Source organism: Mesocricetus auratus, unplaced genomic scaffold (assembly GCF_017639785.1).
Source record: "Mesocricetus auratus isolate SY011 unplaced genomic scaffold, BCM_Maur_2.0 Super-Scaffold_100046, whole genome shotgun sequence".
Taxonomy (NCBI): domain Eukaryota; kingdom Metazoa; phylum Chordata; class Mammalia; order Rodentia; family Cricetidae; genus Mesocricetus; species Mesocricetus auratus.
The window spans coordinates 2,730,768-2,746,011 of NW_024429223.1; the positions used below are offsets into that span (position 1 = coordinate 2,730,768).

General features: G+C 45.7%; 1 protein-coding gene across 1 annotated transcript; it reads left to right on the plus strand.

Annotated features, from left to right (window-relative positions):
* Window positions 1-13,263: 13,263 nt before the first annotated feature.
* LOC121135977 (androgen-binding protein homolog) lies at window positions 13,264-14,757 on the plus strand. The gene is made up of 3 exons (XM_040735446.1): window positions 13,264-13,324; window positions 13,792-14,030; window positions 14,719-14,757. The coding sequence occupies exons 1-3, from the start codon at window positions 13,264-13,266 to the stop codon at window positions 14,755-14,757; spliced, it is 339 nt and encodes a 112-aa protein (XP_040591380.1).
* Window positions 14,758-15,244: the final 487 nt, after the last annotated feature.

The following is a 15,244-nucleotide window of genomic DNA, read 5'->3' on the forward strand; positions in this document are numbered from 1 at the left end:
CCTCCCCTCCTCCTGCACCCCACCACCATCCCCCCATCCTCCCACCCTATTTCCAATTCCTTCTGCATAGGGGATATCTAGAGTCTATCATTTCATTCAGGGTAGGGTCCAGGCACTTCCCTAAGAGTCCAGGCAGAGAGAGCAATCCTCTTTGTGTTATAGACACACGATCCAGACCTCCTGAATGTGAGAGTCAGTGAGGAGGCCTGGGCTACCTATAAGGTGCTGAGTAGTGGATCAGTGTTTATCCCACAGCAGGCTTTCTTAACAGATTTTAACAGTGCTTACGACCAGCCACAGGGAACGCTGAATTCACCACATGCTCACACACCACACACACACACACAAACACACACACACACAGACACGACACGATACACATACACCATTCATAGACACTACATGCCATACACAACAAACATATACCATGCCCACACACATGTTCTAGACACACACACCAACCAACATATGCAGCACAAAACATTCTACAGAGACACACCATACACACAAACACAACAAACATCCACATACTACACACACGACCCACACAGACACCACACACCTATGCCACACACACACTCCACACACAATTCACATACACCAACAGTATACCCAGACACACCCATACCACACACAGCACACAGATATCACAGAATCACATACCATATACACACACATTATATACACACTCCCCAAAAGAACACACATGCAGGCTACACAGACACCACATACATACTACAGAAACATATGCACATTCTACACACACACACCAACTACACATTCGATACACACACAACCTGCAACAGCAAGAGGACTTCAGAGTTACAGAGGAGTTCAGAGAATTCATGAAGAAAGTGAGAGATGGGAGCAGGGATGGAAAGAGTCAGAGCAGGGACCCCAGGGAATACGATATGGTCTATCCTAGACATTGATTACAAGGGAGAATTTCATTAACCTTGAGTTCCCTTCCTAGGCCCCAACTGTGCATGCCAGATTGAGGGTTGAGGGGCCTATTTCCTGGCTGGCAAGTTATCATCTCCTTGGGTCTTCATATGACATGCGACCTTATGCAGAGCACTAAGAAGGGGACCAGGCTGAGCCAGGGACTTTGGTGGCCTGGATCTTCTCCTCTTGCCATAATACACATCTCTCCTCACACCACCCTAGGGAGTATCACGCAGTATTCTGGGAGGAGCCTGGAAGGGCACAGACACAGCCCCTCCCTGCCCACTGAGCAGCCCAAGACAGTTATAGAAGGGGCCATAGCTGGGTAGGAGCACCTGCCACCATTACCGTGAAGCTCACTGGTGCTCTCCTGTTGCTTGCGGCTGCCCTGCTCCTGACCTCAGGAGGAGGTGGGTACTAGGCTGTGGGTGTTGGGGATGAGGGGTCTCAAGGGCTCTCACAGCTTCAATTCCGGGGAAGAACTCATGTGTTCTGATGCTAAGTTTCAAGGGAGGATCACCTATTCTTTGTGTTCCTGATTGTAGCATTTGCCCGGCTATAAAAGAGGATCTTGAGCTTTTTCTTGGCCCATCTGTGGATGCCTATGTTAACTTTGTGAAGAAATACAAGGATGACAATGCCACAGTGGAATATGCTGAAAATCTAGAGAACTGTGGTGATAACAAGTTGACAGAGGAAGACAAGGAGAGTGTACACAGTTTGCTGGTGAGTTCTCTTGTGTCTGCCCAGAAGTCTGTCTGCTGCCCTGCTCACCCCAGGTTGGCGATGGAGCCTGTGTTCCTCCCCATCACTGCAACTCCTCTGTGCATCCAGAAAGAGGCCTCTCCCTGGTTAGGGTATCTGGAGGATAGGGCTGAAAGGGACACTCAGGAGGCCTGAGCTAGGCCTGGCTGCTCAACTCAGCCCAGCCAGACCGGACCCTGCAGGATCCCTGCCCCCATAATACCACTTGGCCTCCATCAGCCTTTCTGTCCCAGTCTTCAGAGTCCAGCCACATGAACACAGGGCCTGGTAACCTTCTCCAGCCTGGGTCTTTTATCCTAAGTGGTCAAGTCTAGAACTGTACCCCAAAACACTCATTTTTTTCTTGTCTACTGGATCTCCTATTTTCACTAGAAGTAGTAGGATCAGTCTCCAGGTTAGCATCATGTATCTGAGGTTCTTCATGTGACAGGAATCAGTTCACTTGTGGGGCCATAGCTGCCTGAGGCTCACCTGGAGCCATTCCAAGTCCTGCCCAGCTGCTTCTGGATTCTGTCCCACATGTGCCCATGGTGTCCCGAGGGCAGGTGGCTCTTTCCATCAACCTGTATTGGAGGATTTTTATAAGGTTTGCTCTAATGTGGTTTGAGGGAAACAGAAATGAATGTTTGCTCCCTAGACCTGGTCAGACCCAGGATCTATGGCAGACGGGTATAGCTCCCTCCCAGCTGGTGTTCCGTGTATGATCAGTGATGTCCCCATCACATCTCATGCCTCACTGACTTTCTCATTACAGGTGGAAATAGATGCTGACAAATACTGTTGATGAATCCATCTTTGCACCAAGACTCAAGGAAACCCCTTAACTGCTCACCTGCATAGACATAGGAAGCCCTACACCTACCCTCCAGGTGTCTAAGACCAGGATTCCAACAATAAAAGTCTTGCAGTCCACAGGGGAGTCTGGACTGTGTGGATTTGAGATGGGGCATTGATTGGAAGGAGGATGTGGGGGACAACCATGGACACTGAACTATCACAGCTCCATTGCAGCACTGCCAAAGTGTCCCGGCAGCATGCATTATGGAATGCCAGGAGACCACAGTGACCGCAGCCAGAATATCTGTGGGCCAGACTCCATAGGGCACATACTTGATCTCCTCGATTGAACTCCCCAGGAGCACAGAGCAGTGAAGAGACAGAGAGGTTGTGTGTGCTGAGGATGTCACCTCTTCGGCACAGCAAAATCTGTCCTTTCTGCCCCCTGCTGGGAACATGGGCCAGTTGTGTGCAGTACTTATGTGACAGCCCTCCTCTGAGCCTCTATGTCCTTGCCATAGATGGGTCTGGACAGTAGTCTCAGGATTTTGGAGACAAGACTATCATTGTTATTCCATTTTTGGGGGGTCTCTCTCACACTTTCTCCTGTCTCTCTGTCTCTGTCTCTGTCTCAGTCTCTGTCTGTGTCTCTGTGTGTGTGTGTGTGTGTGCATGTGTACGTGTGTGTGTAGAATTCAACGGTGCTCCTTAGCATTTATCATAATTGTTTTAATAGCAGAATCCCAGAAGCAGGTAATGGGGTCAATGGTGAAAGATAAGAGCTTTAAAGGAGCAAGCCACTAGACAAATTCTTACTCTACAAACCTTCAGACAGATAGGGGTGGGAAGCACTGTTCACAATTCCTCCAAATGAAGACACCAAGATCCTGTCTCCTCCAACCTTATACTCCTTAATCTACCTCCCTAGTGAGGGGGTTAAAGCACTGTGACTCATAAATCCTGGGTTCAAAGATATGAGATCCCAGGTGCTGGGATCAGGAGAGTGAGCCACCACCACCCAGGTCTGATTCTCTTTCACAGTGGTTCAATTTCATGTAGCCAAGCGTGGCCTTGAACTCCTGATCTTCCTGCTTTCTCCTCCCAAGTGCTGGGATTAAAGGCATGTGTCACCAAGGCCTGGCCTCTTTCCTTACAAGGCTTTAGCAACATCCCCTGATATTGAGGAAAGTTTCCCTTGTTGGAGCACAAAGAAAATTTTGTATTTTCCTCTTTTGGTCTAAAATAAAAAAAGCTTACATCTAATATAAGAAAAACTATATAGAACAAGTATAATAACTATATACAATGTATCCAGGAAATGAATGCATCAACAATGTCTAGTCCATCAATACTTGACAAATGCAGAGAGAATATGCTGTTATCTATCTATCTTGGTGGTTCCAAAATGTTGTATGCAGTTCACCTTCTATTGCATCTTGCATTACCAAAAGTATCTCTGTATGGCTCTCAACCTTATACACTTTACATATTGTAGGGGAGAGCTCGCCTACCCATGATAAAGGTCACACCTGTTTATATTTGTGGCATGGTTTGTAGTTTGAGTACCTGAGCTCTCCCCTACACCATTAACATAGGGAATATCTTTACTGAATCTATTTCAAGGAAAGCTATAAGAATATATTCTTCAACTCCATCAGTGTCCCAAGAAAGAAATAATATTATCTGACTAAGCAGGGTGTGCAAGCAAGGGACTTCCAAAAATGTGACAAATGACAGACACACCTGGCTGCCTGGACAGTCATGCAAGTTTCTTCCGCAGTGCTGGGGCATCCATCTTCTGTCTACATGCCTAGCATATCTGATAGACTTTTCTGTAAAGCAGGATATTCGCATGGGCTGTCCTCCCTTTTCTTGGCAAAGTTTGTAAGACACTTCCTTTTGTGTGCTGCTTGTCCAATTTGGTGGCATTCTGTTAGCAGTCGAGACAAGAGCAATTTTTTGCCCAGTGTCTAACATGTGCCACAAAGAAAATAAACTCAATGTGGAGTTTCGTCAATGCACATCATCTTCTCTGAATAAGATTGGTGATGCCAGGAGCAGACATGTCTCATTGTCACAGCAAAGCCTATGTTATTAAAACATTTGAAATGACATCATCTGCAGATCTCTGAAGTGTTTAAGACCAAATGTCTACCTCAAATGTATCTGTGTGACTTGAATCATAGTTCCCAGAACAATTAGAAAATCCCTTGCCATTGTAAACAATCATAGGGCTCTGGATGCTAGAATGGTTTTAGAGTGATGGATCAAAAACTTTAGGAGTAAACAGAAAATGTATATATTGGCAGACTTCTTTGTTTTTTATATAAATTAGAAACAAGTTTGCTTCACATATCAATCCCAGCTCCCTCTCTCTTCCCTCCTCCCCCAACCCCACACCAGGCCCCCAGTCCCAAACCCAATTCCAACTCTGATCACCAGGGAGGGTGCGGCCCTACATCAAGGATCTCTGATGTCTATCATTTCATTTAGGGCAGGGCCGAGGCCCTCCACCAGGGGTCCAGACTGAGAGAGCCTCCCTCATTGTGGGATGGACATGCAAAGTCCATTTGTATGCCCCATAGATTGTCTAGGCCTTCTCAATGACACCCACATTTTGGGGTCTGTATCTGTCCCATGCTCGCCACCCAGCCATCAGTCTGGGTTCCAAGATCTTCCCCTTGTTCAGGATAGCTGTTTCTGTAGGTTAAACCAGACCAGTCTTGACCCCCTTGCTCATCAGTCCTCCCTCTCTGTCGATGGGTTCCAGGAGTTCAGTTCAGTGTTTAGATGTTGGTATCTGCCTATGCTTTCATTGGTTGTTGGATGAAGGTTCTGTTTCCCAGACTCTGGCAGTGGGATTGTATGCTGGCATTCCCCTGATTCATATCTAAAATGCATATATGAGTGAGTACACACCATGCCTCTCTTTTTGTGACTGGGTAACCTCACTCAGGATGGTTTTTTCTAGTACCGTCCACTTGCCTGCAAATTTTAAGACTCCATTGATTTTTCTTCAGAATAGTACTCCATTGTGCAAATGTACCACATTTTCTCTATTTACTCTTAAGTCGAGGGGCATCTACATTGCTTCCAGACTCTATTAGAAATAATGCTGCTATGAATATAGTAAAATAGACGCCCTTGTTGTATGAATGTGCATCTTTTGGGTACATGCCTAAGAGTGGAATTGCTGGGTCTTGTGAAAGAATGATTCCCATTTTCCTGAAAAATCTCCATACTGATATTCAAAGTGGTTGTACAAGTTGGCACTCTCACCAATAGTGGAGGATTGTTCCTCTTTCTCCACATTCACTCCAGCATATATTGTCATTGGAGTTTTTGATTTTAGCCATTCTGACAGGAGTAAGATTGTATCTCACAGTTATTTGATTTGCATTTTTCAGATGGCTAAGGATGTTGAGCACGTTCTCAAGTGTCTCTCAGCCATTTTTGTCTCCTCTATTGAGAATTGTTTCTGTAGTTTCGTACCCCACTTTTTAATTGGATCCTTTGGTGTTTCAGAGACTTGTTTCTTGAGTTCTTTTAAATTTTGGAGATCATCTTTCTGACAGTAGTGGGGTTAGTGAATATCTTTTCCCAGTCTGTGGGCTGCCTTTTTGTTTTGCTGACTGTGTTCTTTACCTTACAGAAGCTTCTCAGTTTCAGGAGGTCTCATTTATCACTTGTGGATCTCAGTGTTTGTACTACTGGTGTTATGTTCAGGAAGTGGTCTCCTGTACCAATTCCTTCGAGGGCACTTCCCACCTTCTCTTCCAAGAAGTTCCGTGTAGCTGGAATCATGTTGAGGTCTTTGATCCATTTGGACTTAAGTTTTGTGCATGGTGATACACATGCTATCTTTTACATGCCAGCATCCAGTTTCTATAGCACAATTTGTTGAAGATTCCTCCGTTTTTTTCCATTGTGTAGTTTTAACTTCCTTGTCAATGATCAGGTGTTCAATGGTGTGTGGGTTGATATCAGAGACTTCAATTCGATTCCATTGGTCTTCCTGTATATTTTAGTACCCATACCAAGCTGTTTTCAGGATTATAGCTCTATCAGAGTGTTTGAAGTCAATGATGTCGGTGCCTCCAGAAATTTCCTTTATTGTAAAGGTTTGTTTAGGCCATTCTGGTTCTTTTGTTTTTCCATATAAAGGTGAGGATTGTCCTTTCGAGGTCTGTGAATAATTATGCTAGTATTTTGATAGGGATTGCATTGAACATGTAGGTTGCCAGTGGTAACATTGCCATTTTTACTATGATGATCCTACCTATCCAAGAGCATGGGAGATCTTTCCATTGTCTGGTATCTTCTATAAATTCTCTCCTTAGAGACTCAAAGTTCTTGCTATAGAGATTTTTCACTTGTTTGGTGAGCATTATCGCCAGATATTTAATGTTGTTTATGGCTATTGTAAAGGGTGTTGTTTCTCTGATTTCTTTCTCTGCCCATTTATCGTCTGTATGCTGCCACTTTCCTGAAGGTGTTTATCACATGTAAGAGTTCCCTTATAGAATTTTTCGGGTCCCTTATGTAAACTATCATATCTTCTGCAAATAGTGAAAGTTTGACCTCTTCCTTTCCTGTTTGTATCCCCATGATCTCCTTTAGTTGTCATAGTGCTCAGGATAGAACTTCAAGTACAGTTTTGAAGAGCTATGGAGAGAGTGGACAGCCTTGTCTTTTTCCTGAACTGAGAGGAATTGGGTTTCTCTCAATTTAGTTTGATGTTAGCTGTTGGTTTACTGTAAATTGCTTTTATTATGTTCAGGGATGTTCCTATTATCCCTGATCTCTCTAGGACCATTTTCATGAATGGGTGTTCGATTCTGTCAAAGGTTTATCTGCATCCAGTGAGATGATCATGTGGTTTTTCTTTCCCAGTTTGTTTATACGGTGGATTACATTGATAGATTTTCACATGTTGAACCATCCCTGCATCCCTGGGAGGAAGCCTACTTTATCATGGTAGAATATTTTTCTGATGTGTTCTTGGATTTGATTTGCTAGTATTTTATTGTGTATTTTTATCAAAGTTCATGAGAGAAATTCATCTGTAGTTATCTTTATTACTTGTGTCTTGGTGTGACATAAGTACCAAGGTAATTGTAACTGCATAAAAAAGAGTTTTGCAGCGAACCTCCTGCTTCTACTGTGTGGAATACTTTGAGGAGTACTGGAATTAACTCTTCTTTAAGTTTCTGGTAAAATTCCTTACTGAAGACAACTGGGCATGGGCTTTTTTTTGGATTGGAGACTTTTGAAGACTTCTTCTATTTCATTAAGCATTATAGGTCCCTTAAGATTACTTTTCTCTTCTTTATTTAATTTTGGTGATAACTATCCGGAAAATGGTCCATTTCCATTAAATTTTCAAATTTTGTCTTCAAATCATACCCTAATGATTCTCTGGGTTTCCACAGTGTCTGATATTATGTCCCCCTTTTCATTTATGCTTTTGTTAATTAGTGTTCTCTCTCTGCATTTTGGTTAGTTTGGAGAAAGATTTGTCTATCTTGTTGATATCCATGAGTATGATTGTTTCTGTGATTTGTGTTGTTGTTGATTTCTAATTTTAAGGCATGCTGTTCTTAAGATACAGGAATTTATTCCCATGTTTTGTATCTGTGGAGATTTTCTATGCTTCAGATTGTGTGGTCGATTTTAAAGAAGGTTCCATGTGGTGCTGAGAAGAAGGAATATTCAATTTTGGTTGGATGGAATGTTCTACAGATGTCTGTTAAACGCAATGGTGTTACTTCTGTAACTTCTTTTGTTTCTTTATTCAATTTTCTGTCTAGTTGTGAGAGCAGAGTGTCGAAGCCTCCTACTACTAGTTGTTTCTGGTGGCAGTGCCAATGTGTGTTTCATTGGCTCTGCTCAGGGTGTGTGTCTTTGGCTGGGTCTTTCCCCCTACAGTAGGTCCCTGCCTCACTGTCACCTTTACTGTTCTACTTCCATAACCACTCAATGGCCAGTGTCTGCTTGTGGCCTTGGTTGCTTGTCAAGCACTGGTGTGCTCCCCATCTCCTGGCTGTGACATTTGATGCTCAGATTCATCAAACACCATATCAGAGGGACAGACAGCTGTGGTTTCAACCCAAACAGCAACCCCCACCTTGAGCCTTGGTCCCCAGTGTGGCAGTGCTGACAGGCAGTTATGGTAGTGGCTGTAACCAGATGGAGCTCCTGCTCTAGGACTGACTTCCACCACCTCCCCTCAAGCCCCAACTCCCACCATGAGTTCACACAGTGCAAGCAGTGCCTAGATGTGGCTGCTCTATCTGGGACTGTCAAGACTCCTCCCATGAGCCAAGTTAATGTCTCTCCCACATACAGCACAGCGTCTGGGGAGTTTTGTCACAGCAATGGAACACAGATTACAACACCACAGTGCACGGGAACCCTGTCCATGAGAACACGCCTGGCCTCCACCATAAAACTGGGCTCTGAATCCAGTCCCTGCTTTCCCAGCAACTCTTCCTGTGGCTGATTTTGTGTCCCTTAGGTATCCAATGACTCAGGAGAACAAAGCATGTGGCACGCTATCCTTGGCACACCACATAGGAGGTCTCCACAGTGGTCGTTAGATGTACTGGAGGGCTAGCTGGCCTCTCTCAAGTCTCTAAACAAGATGTTTCTGAAACATGAAACAAGAGTATCTTCCCACATGATGCAGACTGGCCTCAAACTTTCAACTCCACTATCCACACCTGCCTATTCACCTTATATAAGCACTTATGTGAGTTGGCTGGTATCAATTTTTAACAGTAAAGACTCTAAGTGTTTGGTAAGTCAGAACTAATTAGTTTGTTGTTAAAAGCATTGACTGTTGCTTTCTATCCATCAGTGATGACAGATGAAGTTATTGCCAAACTTAGAGAGACCTTACTCTTTTGAATTACTGCATGCCTGAGCCAAACAGAATATGCATCCTATAACCGTTTTGAGAAAGAGTTGCCAAGTACTAATATCTACCCATGAGCTGTCCACTATGTCCTCCAGTCCTTGTTTTGATGACCTTGCAAGTTCCCAGGGCTGCTGAGGCCAAGCGAGGGCTTTCTATTCCTTAGAAGTACTAGGAATGCAGACAAGGGCATACTGTGGCTAAGAAGTGTCTACTGGTGGGTGACACCTGCAGCACTCTGCTACTTCATCAGAGCTGACATTCGCCTGTTTGTAGATCTCACGGAGGTTTAGTGCCTAATCATGCATGTCAGAGCACACATGACACCTGCACCTTTCCCCACTGACTGGAAATTCTCACTTGAACCATTAGCATTCTGTGTCCAGATATTTCTACTGTTTTCCCATTCCCTCACATTTTCTTGTGTGTGTGTGTGCGTGTGTGTGAGTGTGAATGTGTGTGTGTACATAAGTTCATTTTTGAGATGTGCTAGTTAGTTTTATGTCAAATTGACACAGAGTAAACTTATGAGAAGGACGTAACCTCAATTAAGAAAAAGCCTCCACCTAGCAGTGGTGGCACAAATCTTTAATTCCAGCACTTGGAGGCAGACACAGGTGGATCTCTTTGAGTTTGAGGGCAGTCTGGTATACTCAGAATTCTAGAACAGACTGGGCTATGCAGAGAAACCTTGTCTCAAAAAAGTCAAAGAAAAACACACAAAGAGAGAGAGAGAGACAGACAGAGAGTGACAGAGAGAGAGAGAGAGAGAGAGAGAGAGAGAGAAGAAAATGCCTCCATAAGTTTGGATTGCAGGCAAGCCTGTAAGGACCCCCCCTCCACTAGCCCCCACCACAAGACAGGCTTTATCTTGTAGCCTTGGCTGTTTTGGAACTGACCTTGTGAACATGGCTGGCCTCAAGCTGTCTCTTCCTTCAGGTACTGGGATTAAAGGCAACTAGCATTAGCCAATGGCAATGCATTTCCTTAATTAGTTATTGATGGGGGAAGGACCAGTCCATTGTGGGTGGCCTGGTTTTCTTCATTAGTGATCAATGTGGGATGGCTAAGCCCGTAGTGGTTGGTGCCATCTCCTGGCTGGTGGTCCTGGGTTCCATAAGGTAGCAGGCTGAGCAAGTCCTGGGAAAGAAACCAGTAGCAGTATCCTCCATGGCTTCCTCACCAGCTCCTGCGCCAGAATCCTGCCCTGCTTGAGGTCCTGTCCTGACTTTGGGGATGACTTGTGACATGGAAGTAAAAGTCAAACAAACCCTTCCCTCCTTAATTTACTTTTAGTCATGGTATTTTCTCATAGATGCTACAGTCCTGGAACTTGCTTTATAGACCAGGTTGGCCTTGAACTCAGAGATCCTCCTGCCTCTGCATCCTGCCTGCTGGGATTAAAAGTGTACACAACCATGCCTGGCTGAGCAATAGTAATCTTAACTGAGACACATGGCATGCATGTGTGCATAAGCATGGCCAACAGAGATATACAATCAAGTACTTCAGTCGCTCTCACCATATAAAAGTATATGTGAGTGTGTGTTTATGTATGTGCTTGCACATGTATACACACATATTGCATATACAATTTTCTACTCTATGGAAAGATTTTATTTGGTTTGTTTTCTTTGCATGGAGATTTTGCCTGCATGAAAGTCTTACACACTTTGTGAGCAGGGTCTCTGGTCCCCAGAGGAGGGTGTTGGATCCTCAGGACCTGAAGTTACAGGGGGTTGTTGGCTGCCCCATCAGTACTCAGTCCTCTTAACAGCTGACCTCCTTATATTTTAGAGACAGGGTCTCTTCCTGATACTGGACTGGCTGACATGGTTAGACAGACTGGCCAGTGAGCCCCAGGGGCGGACTCCCTAGTGCTGGAATTACAAGGAGCACCACTGTGTCTGGATTTCCTCATGGGCCTGGGGACTGAAACTCAGGTATTCAAGCTTACACAGCAAGTATTTTCTTAACTGTGGCAGCATCAGCCCACCTGTATTTTTCTTTGGACACATGAGGCTCACACTGAAGGACTAAGACAGTAAACTCCCCTCCCGAGAGGAGAGGAGCATATGTAAGTACTCATGATTTCTTCTGTAAGAACACTGTCTTTCATTCCTATATGAGTATCTGCTCACTCAGCCATTCATGTCAGCATGTCATAATTCAATATGATGACAGTTTTCCATTCCCATTGTTTGATATTTGAAAACTTGTGTAGGCAGTCTTTTGCTAGTTTCCACAGAAATTATTCAGGTGTGCGTGTGTGTGTGTGTGTGTGTGTGTGTGTGTGTGTGTGTGTGTGTGTAAATCACAGGACCATTATCAGGAGCCAGTTATATTCTACCATGTGGGTTCTGGCTGAGCAGCAAGCGTGTTCTCTCACTGAGCTGTCTCCACGGCCTTCCACTCTGTTTTGAGTCAAGTTCTCTTCCTGAACCTGGAGCTCATGTGGGATTTGTGGGGGATGCCACCACATGCACCTCCTTACAGGGGTCCTGGGGATCTGAACTCAGGTCCTTAGGCTTGCATATTGAGCACTCTACCCAGTGAGCCATTTCATTAGACACCCCTATTTTTCTGTGTGATGCAATGGATTAACCTCAGGGATTGTCAAATGCTAAAAATGACTCCTGTGAGGTATTGGTGAACTAGTGACAATGTAGCAGAGCAGGAGTGACTGTCACTAACTGTCTGAAGGGATGCAGTGCATGGCGGGAATGGGGGGGCTGCAGGGACTCATAGTGGTTGACCACATGACAATCAGGAAGTAGAGAGACATGGATGCCCAGCCTGCTTTCTCCTTTCCACTCCGTCCATTCTGTCCATAGAAAGTCAGACTGCCCACATCAACCCAGTTTAAACCTCCACACTGACAGAGCTTTGTTTCCATGGTGACACATAGAATCAGAGGGAAGCAGGGTGATTTCAACTTGAGATTGTGCACACACACAGCACTGCTTGTGGACAGTGGACAACTCTAGTTTATGGACAGCCAGTCCACTGTGGCCTGTAGGGCGGTGGGCATTGGAGTCTTGATGGTACAGGGACATGTCCCTCTGCATGGATTCTACTCTTTGAACTCTTAGAGGCCTACTTCCTGGTAGGGGTGAGAGAGATGAGAGCAGGACAACAGGAATGAGTACTGAGGCAGGGAGGGGGACACTGCAGCATGATGCAGTTGGTGGGACAAAAACATCCTCAGCCCTGAGGAGACCCACGTGACCTAACATACTGGGACTACCCTGGCTGGCAGTCACTAAAGCCCCAGATGGTGGTCCCTGTTCTGAGAGGTCTACTCTGCAGGCGACAGCAGCTTAAGATGATATGATGTCCAAGGATCACAGTATGGTCCCCAGACGTGCACACATCTGCTCAAGTGTTGATCTCACGCAAAAGAAGTGTTGTGGGCTGTTGGCTCCCTACAGTGACAGAAATCCTCCTTGACCTGCATGGTTTCCTTCTCCAAGCTGAAGTGTACATGCGTGCCACCAGGAGAGGAATAGGGGTGACAGTTGTGTCAAGACAAAACTGTACTTGGCTCAGCATGTGGTTTCTTAGAAAGGTCAGTCCTAATGTCTACTGGCAAAGATACAACCTCTTCTGTCCAGAAGCTGATGACATTAGGATGTCTCCTGCTATTTGTTCTTCAGACAGGCAGGGGCTCCTATGCTCACTCCCCCATGCAAGAGGGACAGGAATCCACAGGTGCCAGGCTCTTGCCCAAAGGCATTTGGAACTCGTGGGAGGCAGGGTTGGGCTTGGTTGGGATGGGATGGGTGGGACTGGGCTCAGGAAGACAGCAGCTTATAAGGCAGCAGGATCTGCTCTGAGAAGAGCATTTAGCACTCTGCACCATGAAGGGGACTCTGCTTCTGCTGGCCTTGCTGGTGACTGGGGAGCTGGGCTTCCAGACAAGTGAGAATGGGGACAGACAGCCTTTCTTATTCTTGCTCACCCCATCTCACTTCCAAATAGATTTCCAAGCAGTGCCGGGACACAGATCTAAGGGGTCCCCGGGAGGTCACCAGCCAGGACACCTGCCCAAGTCCCTTGACTTACTTCTCTGGACTGAGATAGCTGGGGTTGGTGGGATGGGGAGCAGGGGTATGTGGTGATGACTGTCCATTATTTGCATGAACAGTTGAAGCTGGGTCATGGGTAGGATTTATGTGAAGGTCAGATATGCAGGCTGCCACACTGATTTATCCCCTTCTACTGAGAGTATGTGTCTATAGAATCTGTCTGCTGTATCTGGGAGGCAGCAGCCTCAGGAAGGCAGGACTGTAAAGGTCAGTTAAGACATTTGCAGATGTGGTAAGACACCCTGAATGTCTGCTTCTGTAGCCTGGGGCTCCCTTAATGATGGTTTTCTGTGTTTGCAGTGGAAGCATGCGTGACTTTCTATGAAGCCTTCAGTGCAGTGGTCCTTGGAAACAAGCAAGCATTGAACATCATCCTTAACAAGTTTAACCCCACTGCCAACGAATGGGAAGCTTTTGAAAAAATCCAGGAATGTTACAATGAGGGAAGATTGAAAAGCAAACTCCTGGATATGAGAGTTATGTTAACTTCCCCCCTAACCCCAATCCCCCATGCACACATGGTGCCATGCTGTGTACAAGTAATGTGTGTCAGGGGATGAACAACAGACACCCTAGTACATATCAATGCAGCATGCTGGTACACAGACAGCCTGTTCTCAGCTAGTTCTGCAAACACTCCCATGCTATGGGTAATCTCGGGTTCTCCACACACTAGGGCAGGCAGGGACACAGTAGATCTTTGCTCTGGCTGCTGCACAGGTAGGGCACCCTCAGCTGTGATCTAAGATGTCTGAATTCTGTCTACTGGCTTGTGTCACCTTCTCTGGATCCTCCCTTGAATCTACTCCCCTGTCTCGGATGGAGCCCTCCTTCCCCTGGCATCCTCAGGGCCAGGGCAGAACCTCCCTGCATGACTTAGATGACACCCCACTCCCAGGGAGTGCCCGCAGCTGCCTACCACAGCCGATCCTTGTTTCCTGTTGTTTTGTCTTTAGGCAAAGTTGGATTACACAGATGTGTGGTTTTAATAGTGCATCCTCATGATGTTTGTATTTTAGTTTGAGTGACAGATCCTGCAAAACCATAACATTCTCCAAAAAGAGTTTCTTCTAACACACTCACACAGGGGATGACCTGAGTCACTGCAGGGATTTTCCTTCGCTGAGGACAAGGAGCATCATCATCATGGGTGACTGGGGAGTCCTAGGGAGGCTCTGCACCTTGCCTGTGACCACCTCCAGCTCTCTGTGTGCTTTTGTTTTCCAGTATGAAATCACCGTCAACATGCAAGGACTACTAAGCTAAAGACACCCAACACAAAATGGAGGGATTCCTTTTCTAAACTAAAAGCGATATGATGTGATGTCCAATGCGAGTAGCATCTTGCAGCCCTGTCCTCTCTCCCTCCTGAAGTTGGAATCCAGACACCTGTCTCATCCTTGTTCTGTCTGTCAAGCTCATTCTAATAAACACCTGCAGCTCTGGTCTTGTCTCCATGACTGTATGCTGTGCAGGTGAAGTGTGACATCTTCAGAGGATGTGGGAGACAGTGACAGAGGTGACATGTGTGGGCACTCAGAGCAGGGAGACTGGCACTGACTGGCCAGGTGATCATGGGAAAACCACTGCAGCTCTTTTGTTGTTCTGTAGCCCAGGCTGGCCATGATGTCACACAGGTCCTCCTGTCTCTGCCTCGAGAATGCAGGAATTAAAGCCACTTCTCACCAACACGCCAGTCTGAATGCAGCTTTGTGAGACTGTGAGACAGGATCTGTCTCAGGGTAAATACCAC

Excerpts from the sequence above, each read along its gene's own strand:
- LOC121135977 (XM_040735446.1), top strand. The coding sequence starts at position 13,264 with ATGAAGGGGACTCTGCTTCTGCTGGCCTTGCTGGTGACTGGGGAGCTG. Across the intron at positions 13,325-13,791 it reads GGAGCTGGGCTTCCAGACAA|TGGAAGCATGCGTGACTTTC; the intron begins GTGAGAATGGGG and ends CTGTGTTTGCAG. Across the intron at positions 14,031-14,718 it reads TGGTGCCATGCTGTGTACAA|TATGAAATCACCGTCAACAT; the intron begins GTAATGTGTGTC and ends TTTGTTTTCCAG.